This window comes from Nycticebus coucang, chromosome 3 (genome assembly GCF_027406575.1).
Source record: "Nycticebus coucang isolate mNycCou1 chromosome 3, mNycCou1.pri, whole genome shotgun sequence".
Classification (NCBI taxonomy): Eukaryota; Metazoa; Chordata; class Mammalia; order Primates; family Lorisidae; genus Nycticebus; species Nycticebus coucang.
The window spans coordinates 30,892,452-30,905,334 of NC_069782.1; the positions used below are offsets into that span (position 1 = coordinate 30,892,452).

Consider the following 12,883-nt stretch of genomic DNA (forward strand, 5'->3'; position numbering starts at 1 on the left):
AAATTTTCTTCTGATACCCCTAAAAGGGAGATACTTAGAAATTAGGTAAGGATAATGAATGTGATGGTATTTGGTATCCTACAGGCACTGTAGGATACCATGAAAATGGTAATCCTTTTCCTGGTATTTCCATGGAAATTTTTTCATGGTGAATAGGGAAGAAAGAAAATGCATTAAGTTTTCTTTGTTATCTATTTGTGGGAGTATTTAAAACTTCGTATTTATTAATTATAAAGAGAATCAAGTGGGTGAAATCCTTTATTTCTGGAAAGATTGTAATTTTATGACATTTATTTGTAAGAATAATGCAATTATTATTTCATTTCCTTCAGTTAAGAGCATGCTATTTTAACTTCCTTTGGCCAGCTGGGAGTGTATTACTTTTCCTACTATAGTTAAGTAGATTATAACATTATAACTGAGTTTCTCTGTTTTTACCTATGAAAGAGCATTAAGCATTCATGGTCAATAATTTATACATTGAGAGAACTAAAGGAGATGAGCAGGGAGAAATGCCAAAAATCAATGTTTTGCATGTAACAGACGCAGTAGGCAGATACTCCTTTCCTTAGCAACTCCCGTACAAACACACTGCTATAGAAAACATTTTCAAATCAAAGGTGAACTAAACTATTACATTAAATAGACAATATTTACAGAACTCAGTGGGAGGTAATGAAAATTTCGGGACAAATATAACCTGTCCCTTACCAATGCTCTATCTTTGCAGACAAATAACCAAGACTTTCTACCAATCACATGTGACTTCAACATGTAACCAATTTGTTATTTTCCTTGTATTTGTTACTATTCTTTTAAATAGAAACTATGCTATTTTACAAGCTATATACAATATATTCTCATATGGCAGAGGAAATGAAAACAAAATACTTAAACCTTTATATTTACATTCCTAAATCTTTGGAAATCACAGCCATCCGAGAAGTACTATCCAGAGGTTTAGTGGATACTTTGGATCTAAGATTATTTCCCCAGCTGGTCCACATGTGGCAGATCACTTGCTTATAGGCCTCTGCACTCCTCCTGTATAAAGAAACACTCTGGATTTAAAAGGCATAAGTAAACTTTAGCTCTTTCTACACAGACATGTTACAGGGACATTTGATGGTTTTATGGAAAAGTCAAGTAAGGCTAAGGCCAGCACAATTATTAATCATGCTCATTAGTGAAATAGCTGGTTCAGTTTGTATAGAGGGTTAATTTGAACATAATTTTATTTTAGACCAAATGCTTATCACTGCATTTTATAGTTATTATTTTTTGTCGATGTCAGCGTGAGCCAGCCCATTAATAAAAGTAGAAGAGGTTATGAGATTCAGTGTTTACTTTCAGTCCTACAATTGTCAGGACAGAAAGGTAGCACATGGTAAAAACTGTGCATGTTTTTGTTAAAATCTATCAAACAGAAAGCAGCAAGGGTTGCACTACTCCCATATACTTATCTGTGTATTATTATGAAAGAGGTAGAGGAAAAGGATGAAAATAGAAACTTGTTCTTTGAAATTGTATGTCTTTTAGAAAACTGATAGCATGTGATTTCGACTAAGTCTTTCCACACTCTGTATTTATAACGTTTACCTGCTAATGTCGCATCTTGTATTTCTATATTTCAGGTCTTCCTCCTTCTCTTACTGAACTACATCTTGATGGAAACAAAATCAGCAGAGTTGATGCACCCAGCCTAAAAGGGCTGAATAATTTGGCCAAGTAAGAATAGTTTTTCATGATTTTTTATCAGAACATTGACTAGGTATAGAGCGGTCTACATAATCAGAATTAAAAGCACGATGGTTTATTTTTCACTTTATCCTATTTTGTTGTTGCTATTTATAACAATCTTAAACTTTAGTTTATCCAATTATTTCTTGAGAAAAAAATCTAAGAAATAATATAGCTACCATAACTGCCAACATCACCTTTTTATTTGAGGAATACTGTACTGTTTTTCGATTAGTTATAGCCTATGTACAAGATGATTGATTGCACTTTATTTACTATGTTCTAACTTATTTGCATCAAATAGAAGGTTAAGTAAATTTTAATTCAGTGTCCAGAATTTGATAATGCATTAAAATGAAAGCTACCAAGACATAGAAATATTGGGCTTAGAATATTCATGACAGGATTCTATAATCCCCTATTCTCTAAAGTGTTTAAAATAAAATATCTGTACATGTTTAATGTAGCCCAACAAAAGAAACGTTTTTGTTTCAGTTTGGTTTTTTAAATGAATGATTACTCATGCCTGTCCTGCTTTCTAGCTTATGTCAATCTTCCCACATTTGTAATCTGGTTAAGTGATCAGAACAGGATAGAGTCCTGGCAAACGTTTTCATTCGTCTTCAAGGAGCTCTCTGTTCTTGACTGCTGCATATCACTGGCACAATAGTATGCCAAATTCAGTCACTCTCCTTTCTTTATATACATTTCATGATAGATACATAAATATAAGTATATCCTTGAATCTTTGAGAAATACCTGTGACCAAACGGATGGGCGATGCAGCTTGTCCATTTCCGTCGATATTCCCCAGAGACCCAGTGGATGGTGGGGGCTGCAGAGAACATGTGGATGGGAACTGGAAAATGTTCCCCCGGTGTCCGAAATAATACTAAATCCTTCATTCACCTATTTTCATTACAGTTTCTAATGGGGAAAACATTTTTCACAAAAGCATTATTCAACATCTGCCTTTCTTTGTTGATTGGGTCCTTCCAGCTGCGGAAGAATGTGGGCAGGTTTAAGGTGCATTGTTTACTGGGTAGAACTGTCTTCTGAATGGTAATTACTATTGGATTATCATTATCAGTAGTATTAATAGTAGAAGGAATATGAAAATTATAAATATATAAAATCATTTACATTATGGTTGCTATTTTAGGGAAAAAGTGTTCATTTGTACTAAAAAGTGATACAGAGATTTGGAAGATTCTGCACTTTAATAGGGACATGGTATGCTTTATGTAAAACAGAAGTATAAAGACTGAATAACATTTGAAAAGGCCAATAGATATTCAGATTTGTCTTTAAATGGATTTTGAATTTCATTCTTTAAATTAGAGCAGATTGCTTCATGGGTCAAGTAAATTTTCTCAGTTTTTGAATTTATTAAATTCAAGTATTTATTCATTTCTTTTTGGAATCAGACTCATGTTTTTTTTAATATCTAATTGACGTTGGAACATGAGAAGTACTTTGGTGCCAAAAAGCAAAACTGTGAAAAGAAGGAAAAAATCAGTCACTCATCTCAGAACATTGTTTCAATTAATTATTAGGAACAGGTTAAAAGCTAATAGAGTATTCCCTTAATTCTCGTAATTTTTATAAAGTATATTTGTAGAAGAGCATGTGTGTGTACATATAATCATCTCCCTTACTAGGTAAAATAGTCTTGATGGAAGTAATCACTGTTCTGGATCCATGTGACCTACAAGTATGCTCCTTAACAATGCTTAAAACAATATTATATGCACATGGAAGGTTCTTGAAAACATTTGTTGATAGACTATATAAATAAAAGTTTAAATGAGTGAACAGTTTCATTACATAATTTATTGGGAATATTATATTCTAATAAATACACGGGTCCAAAACTGGATTTTGGAACTTAAATTTTAGATTGGAGACATAATTCTTAAATAGAAAAGGAAAGGTGAGGAAAAAAAGAATGGATGCCCAAGACTGAGGGGAAAACAAAACATTCTGAGCCAAGACACCAAGTTAACAATCAGTAGGTAAGAAAAACTAGCTGTGCTGTTAAAGCATAAAATCTGTCATCTTTAACCTCCATTATTTCAAATATCATGCCATACTTCAAATCACAATTAGGAAACTTTTCTTACCTAAGCCAGCATCTAAGTCCCCAAAGAGCTGAAAGATTGGAACTAAGCAAACACTAGCAGAACGGTCCTACAGAACATGTCCCCTTCTCTTCCCCTGCATTTGAGGGAACCTTTTATATTCTTCCTCTTTCTCTTGTTGGAGACTTTAAGTTCTGTTTCATTATCTTGCTGCCCCATCCCTGCTATTCCCTCTCTGACTTTTGGGTGGATATCACTCTGCTTTTGGGAGGTCATGCCTAGAATGTCAAACAGACCAGCCATGTCCTCATTATCATGAAGGAGTATAACGGCAGCAGAACTCTTACACGATACACTCTAAGTTAAAACATATGAAAATCTTGAGTGAATTAAACTTGAAGGTCATAAATGAGCAATGTCAGAAAAGACAAGATACAGATATCTGGGTCAGAAACCAGAAATGTTGGCACCAGGAAAGTTCTGAGAGTCATTGGTTGAAGGTCACTGAGGAACTACCAAACTAGTGCAGAGTGCTAGTTCTAATTCTTTAGCAGGTAAGCCTACTGATTTTTAGAACACTGGGCCTTTTATTGTCATTGAGTAAATTTATATGATAAAATGTATAATTTCTTTATTTGCAAAGTGATCAAAGTGATAATACTACTTATTTCAGTTCTCTCATGTGAATTTAGTCTATTCATTGCACATAGAAGTCAACTCAATAGCTATTTATTGAGCATGTCAAGTACTGTTAGTGTTGGATTTACTTAAAGACAGTCACTGTTCCAAAGGAGAGGCATGGGATTGCACAGTTTTTAAAATAGTCTCTTAAGTTTTATAAGAGGTTGATCACAGCTATAGAGAAATTTATAAGAGGTACCTGTCCTGTCATGTTCTGTCATGAAATATCAAAGAAAGTGACTATGAGCTGAGACTTTAAGAACAAATAGGCATTGTGCAGGCTCAGAGAGGTTGGAGAAAGGACTCTACGCAGAGGGAACTGCCCTTTTCTGTTGACTTGATTAATCACACAATACCTATAAGATAGGCATCCACATGTGGTGTTTGCTTTCATTTCTGCTTTCTTTGGTAGATTGGGACTGAGTTTCAACAGCATCTCTAATGTCGACAATGGCTCTCTGGCCAACACACCACATCTGAGGGAACTTCATTTGGACAATAACAAGCTCACCAAAGTACCTGGTGGGCTGGCGGAGCATAAGTACATCCAGGTAATGCAAATCTATTACTTATTGTGAGAAGTCTCTAGAGACTAATTCCTCTCTACTGGGAAGGAGGCAGGAAGCTCTGCTTAGAAATGTTCTTTTCAGAATCAGCGTAACCTGGTTTCTTATACCCTCAATGAATCCCCAACAATAAAAAAAAGAAAAAAATTATTTAACAGAAACTCACAAAATAAAGGATAAAAAGGTAAAATAAAAATTAAAAAATAAAAAATAAAAGAAATGTTCTTTGCAGAGGGTCTTCATCAATTGCTCTAACAAAATTCCAGAAACCCAGTGGCCTAAACTACTCACATTTATTGCTCACAGTTCTGCAGGTTTGAAGTCTAAACTTAGGGTATCAACATAATTTCTTGTGAGGGTCCTCTTCTATGTTTCAGTTTGCCAACTTCTTGCTTCATCTTCACATGGCAGAAAGAGAGCTAGCTAACTCTCTATGTTCTCAAAGGGCACCAATTCCATTTCTGAGGGCTCCCACCCTGTGATGTAATCATCTCCCAAAAGCCTCACCTCCAGATACCACCACATTCAGATTAGGACTTCAACATATGAATTTTGGGCGATACAAACATTCTGTCCATTGCTCAGATGCATATTTTTAATATTTTATTAAATTGTGCATATACTCATTCTGGGGGGAAGCAGAAAGAGGGACGGAGGGAGGGGGGTGGGGCCTTGGTGTGTGTCACACTTTATGGGGGCAAGACATGATTGCAAGAGGGACTTTACCTAACAATTGCAATCAGTGTAACCTGGCTTATTGTGCCCTCAATGAATCCCCAACAATAAAAAAAAGAAAATACAGGTTTAAACTAATTTTTGAAATTAGTAGCATTGCCTTGAACTTACTCTAATGTTTGCTAAAAAAAAATGAATATCTTTTATGAAGCACAATAGTTCAGGGCAGGGACCAGAATAATGAGTAAATACTATTTGGGAAAAAACCTGTGATAGATTGATATGGAATAAAATAGTAGTTTTAACTCTTAGCTTCATCACCCCAATTCACTGTTAGAAAATTTCTCTTATTCCCCAAATATCCTCTTTTTCCTTTTCTAGTCAATTCTCAAACTCATCCCCACAAGAAATCATTAATCTACTTTATGGATGAGAGTTTTAATGTAGAGTCTAGGAATATATTATTTATATTCTAGAAATTTTATAATTTTAAGTCCTATATTTAAAATTAACTCCTAATTTTAACTCCAGTTTTGAGATAATCTTAGTGTACATGGTGCAAGAGTCTGATTTATTTTTTGCATGTAGATAGCCAATTGTCTCAATGCCATTTGTTGCAAAGACTATATTTTCTCCAATGCATTGCCCTGAAACTGTGCTGAAAAATCCCTTGACCATACATGTAAGCATTTACTTCTGAACTGCCACGTCTAACACATTTATTTATATGTCTATCTATATAGATAGTACACATTTTGATTACTATGGCTTTTAGTTCAGGTTTAAAATTGAAAAGTATTAGTTATCCAAATTTGTTCTTTTTCAAAGTTGTTTTGGCTATTCTGATTCCTCTGCCTTAAATATAAATTTTAGGTTCAGTTTGTTCATTTCTGAAAAAATATCCTTTAGGTCCTTAAAAGAATCATTTTGAATCAACAGATAGATCTGAGGATAATTACCATCTTAATCATATTGACTCTTCCAATTTACAAACAAAGATTATCTCTCTATGTCATCTTTCATTGTTCTCAATGATTTTCATCATCTTTAGCATAGAAGTCTTATAATTCTTTTTCTACATTCAATTTCTAAATTTTTCTTTTTTTTTTTTTGAGACAGAACCTCAAGTTGTTGCCTTGGGTAGAGTGCTGTGGCGTCACAGATCGCAGCAATTAAGCCCACAGACCACTCCTGGGCTTAAGCAATTCTCTTGCCTCAGCCTCCCAAGTAGCTGGGACTACAGGTGTCCACTACAACGCCTAGTTATTTTTTGGTTGTAGCTGAATTCAAACCCACCAGCTCTGGTGTGTGTGGCTGGTACCTTAGCCACTTGTGTTTTGAATTAATTGTTACTTGACTTCATTTTTTATCTGTTGCTAATGTACAAAACTATAATTATATTTGTATATTTATCTTATTTTAGTATATTGATGTATCCATGCTAAACTTATTTAACTTATTTTAAGTTGTAGTACTTTTTATGGATTCCTTTGCATATTCTATATTTAGTATTTGTGAATAAAGACAGTTTTAATTATTCTTTTCTTATCTGGATTATTTTAATTTTTCTTTCCTCATTGTACTGGCTAGAATCTCCAGTGCAACATTGAATAGAAGTGGTGAAGTGGTTAAGTATGATGGTAGCTATAGGTTTTTGTAGATACCCTATATCAAGCTAAGGAAGTTCTAGTTTATAGGAAAATTTTTATTACAAACGTTGTCTTTTTTTTCACATTTTTTCTGTCTATGGAGATAATCATGTAGGTGTGGTCCCTTCTTCTTTTAGTATGGTGTGTTAAATTGACTTTTCAGATGCTAAACCAATTTTATATCCCTGTGATAAACCAGGCTTGGTCATAGTATAATAGTTATTTTATGTGTTAAGCTACTCTTCACTAATATTTTGTTAACTATGTTTGTCTATATTCATTAGAGATATTTGATTATATTTTTCTCTTTTTTGTGGTTTCTGTCTGGTTTTGTTATTAGAAAATATTGCCTTCATAAAATGAGTTGGGAATCTACCTGTTTTTCCTTTTACATACATTGACACTTGCTTTATGTCTTGATATTTTTTGTCTTTCACTTTCCATGTCAGCCATATATTTTTACCAAACATCCTCTGCTTTTTGGTAATCAGTTTTGGAAAATAGAGGGTGGTAAATGATAATATGAAATTAAAAAAATTTGAGAATCATGAAACGTACTTAATAAGTATTGCTTTCACTTTAATGTCTTTTGTTTCTGTTTTTATGTGACTTCTACTAGTCTTTTTAAAAACCTTTTCATAAACAAGGCCCTCTTCACCAACATGCAGAGTTTATGTTCTTATAAGTAGAGCATTTCAAGTCGGTTGTTTAAGGGAGCATCTTGTTGGTTTTATAGCTGTCTATAGACAGGGCTCCTTTAGCATTATACTCCAGGCCTGGTTGTTTAATTTCAGGTAAGTCACTTCTTGACCTCCAGAACTTACATATAAAAAGTGGAAATATAAACTCCTTTCTAAAGTTCTTTGTGTAAGTTTGATATTTGATGATCTTAAGAAAATCTATTAGTAAATTACCATTATCTTAAGCATGATTATGAAATGTATTTCAGAAGAACATCCTAGTAAATTATAGCACTATATTCATAGTGTAGAATTTATAATATAGAATACTTGTTAAAACTTTCTAGTTATATTTACACTGAGTGCTGTAATTCATGGAGTTTGTGATTATTTAAATTCCAATATTGTATGCCCTCTTTTCCTTTTTTGGAACACTTCTTCATTCCATACATTTTTGGTACTTCTTAATTCCATACATTTTTTTTAGATAGATTCTCTCTCTTTCCTGCAGGCTAGAGTATTGTGGCCTGAGCCTAGCTCGCAGGAACCTCAAATTCCTAAGCTCAAACGATCCTCTGGCCTCAACTTCCCAAGTAGCTGAGACTACAGGCACACCACTACCCCCATAATTTTTCTGTTTTTCATAGAGACAGCATCTCAGTCTTGCTCAGGCTGGTCTTGAACTCCTAAAATCAAACCAGCCTCCTGCCTTTGTCTTCCAGAGTGCTAGGATTACAGGCATTAGTCATTAATCCTGCACTGCCCCCTTCCCTTTCTCTGTAATTGTATTGAAAGGTCTATCATTTTATTTTTGCCCTGAAAAACATACTATTTTATGCAAACCCCAAACAGTCCATATAGACCTGATATCTGAAATATCAATTATTCATTCCACACATATTTATTGAACACCTGCTCTATTCTAGTAGCTACCAGAGATACAGCATTGAACAAAGAGAACAGTATCCTGCCTCATGGAGCTTTTACTGCAGAGCAGGAAAATGGACAACAACCAAATAATTACATAACATGCTGCATATTGATAATTGGTATGGAGAAAAACAAACAAATGTAATGTAATTCTGTCACAGACGGTAGCAGAATAGGGTGGTCAGGGAAGGCCTGTCTGGTAAGAAGATATAAATTACATGAGACATCAAGTCTTGTAGATACCTTGGAGAAAATTATTCCAGGTTGAATAAACTATGTTTGACAACCTACGGAGAAACCATACTTTGTGTACTGGAAAAGCGGCAAGTGGAGCAGGATGGTTAGCTTGAATGGTGAGGCGAGGCGGGCAGAACAGAAGGCTGTGAGATCGTGCATTTGCAGGCCATTGTAAGAACACTGGATTTTGTACTGCACAAGATGGCGCTCCACTGGAATGCTGAGGCAAAGAATGTATAATGTGGCTTGCTTTAAAAAAAAAAAAAAAAATCACTGGCTCCACACCTGTGGCTCAAGTGGCTGAGGCACCAGCCACGTACACCTGAGCTTGAGGGTTCGAATCCAGGCTGGGCCTGCCAAATAACAATGTTGGCTGCAACCAAAAAATAGCCAGGTGTCGGTAGCGGGCACCTATAGTCCCAGCTACTTGGGAGGCAGAGGCCGGAGAATCGCTTGAGCCCAGGAGTTGGAGGTTGCTGTGAGCTGTGATGCCGCTGCACTCTATCCAGGGTGACAGCTTGAAGCTCTGTCTCAGAAAAAAAAAAAATTGTTATGAAAGTTGAAAAAAAAAAAGAATTTAGGAAGGCAAAGGAGGAGGCAGGGAAAACAATCAGGGTGATGTCAGTCATCTAGAAAGAAAAAGGTGGTGGCATGGACAAAGTTGTAGGAGTAGACTGGGGGAGAAGGAGTGGATGATGTGTGAAGGTTGAGCTAGTGAGATTTGTTGATTGTGTAGGGAGTGTATGAAAAAAGGCGTCTCAAGGATCATGACAAAGTTCATAGCCTGAACTTCCGGAACAATGAGCATGAAGTGTTCTGAGATTTAGAACATTAGGGGAGGGAAAAGCAAGTTTGGGAAGGAAGGGAGGAGTAAAAAGATTGGTTTGAGAAGTATTCAAGTATTCAGACTGAATGATGAAAATATTGAAAGGAATGAAGTATTTCCAGGAGGGCCTTAATGTATTTAGGAAACACAGTCAGTCACTCCCCACTGTTTCACATTGCAGGTTGTCTACCTTCACAACAACAATATCTCTGCGGTTGGGACAAATGACTTCTGCCCACCTGGGTACAACACCAAGAAGGCTTCTTATTCCGGTGTGAGTCTTTTCAGCAACCCAGTCCAGTACTGGGAGATCCAGCCATCCACCTTCCGATGTGTCTACGTGCGCTCTGCCATTCAGCTCGGAAACTATAAGTAATTCTTAGGAAAGCCCTCATTTTTGTAACTTGGCAAAAATCTCATTAATGTAATTGCTAAAAATAAGTAAATAAATAAAAGCTAGATACTGGAAACCTAACTTCAATGTGGATGTTTTACCCACATGACTTATAATGCATAAAGCCACATATGCAGTTTAAATAATTGCCTATAATAAAAAAAAATATTTTGCCTGCCATTTTCAGAATCATTTCTTAAAGCTTTCTGTTGATGTTAACTGAGCTATTATAGATATTCTTATTTCACTAAATGTAAAATTTGGAGTAAATATATATGTCAACATTTACTAAACCTTTTTTTTATTTTCAGAAAAAAATCAAATATAAAGAGCATCGGTTTTCTATAATTCGTTGACCAATCAGCTCTTTGAGATAAAGTCAAATGCCAAACACTAACTCTGTATTAATCCCCATTATTACTGGTAAAGCTGCATTATTTTTATGTGTGAATTCAATATGGGCTATGTCAAATTTTTGCTAATGTCATTCTTTTGAAAAAATAAATTAAAAATACGTTCAAAATTACCATTGTAGAAAAGCTTAATTGTAAATATTTCCCAAACTCAGTTTCCTGAAGAGAGTAGACATTGCTTTAGGGACAGGGATAGCACACCCGTTCAAGTTCCCAGCCATTTCTTCCATGCTGCTTTTTCCATTTTAGCAACTAACATTATCTGTGTTCAAGGTGAAGCTTTTAAGGCACAGAGCAGAGTTCTTCTGATGGTACAGAGAATTTCCAGTTGCTAATTAACTGAGACAATTTAAATCTACTACACATGTAATCAGGCTGCTTATCTGAGCATTTATACAATTGCTGGATGTATTAGAAAAACTTATTGTCTTTAGTTAAATCGTTTTCTGTGAAATTCAGAAACACTATCATAGCAGATGACAACTCAGCAAGCCTGGGGAATGGGCTTATTTACTTAGAGTAAATATGTATTAAATTGTACATTTATCCTATCCACATCTAATAAGTAAATATGTGAAAAATATGTTTGTTGTATAAAGTTAAATGTTTTATAGTTGAAAATCTTTAAAAATTTTCAAACCATTTTGATCTATAAAGAGAAATAAAGATAGTCTTGTCAGCTAAGCCTCCAGGAACAGTTTGACCAGACCTCTAGTTGAGTTTCTCTGTGGTTCTTTAGTTCTGTATTTTTTTTTCCTTGTATTAAGTCATATACACATAGATCATGAATACATTTATGCATTTGTGGGGTACAATGTGTTGATTTTTTTAATGCAATTTGGAATGGTTACATCAAACTAATTAGTATAGCTCTCACCTCGTGTACTTAATTATTGTGTTAAGACATGTATGTTCTATACGTGGTAGATTTAACTTGTACCCTTACAATATGCTCCATAGGTGTGGTCCCACTGTTTACCCTCCCTCTGTCAACCCCCCCAGCCCCCTCTACTTCCCTCTGGTTCTTTAGTTCTTTTAGCTTTGCCTTTCTCATTTCATTTTCAGGGTGCCTTCCCTCATGGCTGAAAATTGTAAATCTTACTTATTAGTTACCCCATTCAGAACACACACAAATCTCAGAATTTCTAGGAATAGTCATGAGATACCCTCTAATTATTACATACATATTGCACAATCTAGTTCGCAGAGAAATAAACTAAGATTAGGATAAATTACCTAACTTTCTCGTAGCCATACACCAGGTATCTGGTACCAGTTCTTTCTCTTTACATCTGTGCACAAGTTGGGGTTTGATAGAAAATACAATTTACTCCAGAGGTCTAAAATGAAGATGAATTAATGAAGGGACTATTCTAGAATGGAAATAAACTATTCTATTTCCTGCACCAAATAGGGGATGGTGAGGCATCTAGAGATGGACAATGAAGGGGATCCATTACCCAAATGGCTGAAGGGACAGAGGAAAGATTGAGTTTCTGAAGCCAAGTGGGACAAGGGTGGAGGATTTCCATCCCCAGGGAGCTATGAGCCTAGAAAGGATTCAACTTGCATGTGGGTGAAACACCGAAGCAGAGTATCTGCTTTCTGTCTTCACACATAGCTGCTGGTGCCTACCACGGATCAAGCCTGAAGGGAACAACAGCCATCGGAAAGCCCGGGAGATGAGTGGTAGGCAGAGGAGGGAGGGGAGTGGATTTGATCAGGACCCATGGAGAATAGCCCAACCAGGATAACTGTAACTGCAGCGTTACCGTGAATATCACCAGCCACAGAGAAGAATGACATTCATATCATACGTTGTGCACTGTTTCTGAACTCCAATTATAGATTCTTATAGACTTTCTGCCTTTAGCAGAAGCGCAAATAAATTAAAAAATATTTGATGAAACTTTGCCAAATGGTGAGCTGACTCTGTTTTTCCTTCATGAAATGCCAAGCATTTTTTTTTTTTTTTGGTAACCAGGTCTATGCTGAAAGCAGACTTCACTTG

General features: G+C 35.4%; 1 protein-coding gene across 3 annotated transcripts in view; it reads left to right on the top strand.

Annotated features, from left to right (window-relative positions):
* The window catches only part of DCN (decorin), a 42,433-nt gene extending 31,448 nt beyond the window's left edge, over positions 1-10,985 (top strand). For all 3 annotated transcript variants that reach the window (XM_053585096.1, XM_053585095.1, XM_053585097.1), the window contains exons 6-8: positions 1,635-1,728; positions 4,915-5,053; positions 10,247-10,985. In XM_053585096.1, the coding sequence (XP_053441071.1) occupies positions 1,635-1,728; positions 4,915-5,053; positions 10,247-10,441 (428 nt within the window). In that variant the 3' untranslated portion in view covers positions 10,442-10,985. The remainder of the gene's footprint in view (positions 1-1,634; positions 1,729-4,914; positions 5,054-10,246) is intronic.
* Positions 10,986-12,883: the final 1,898 nt, after the last annotated feature.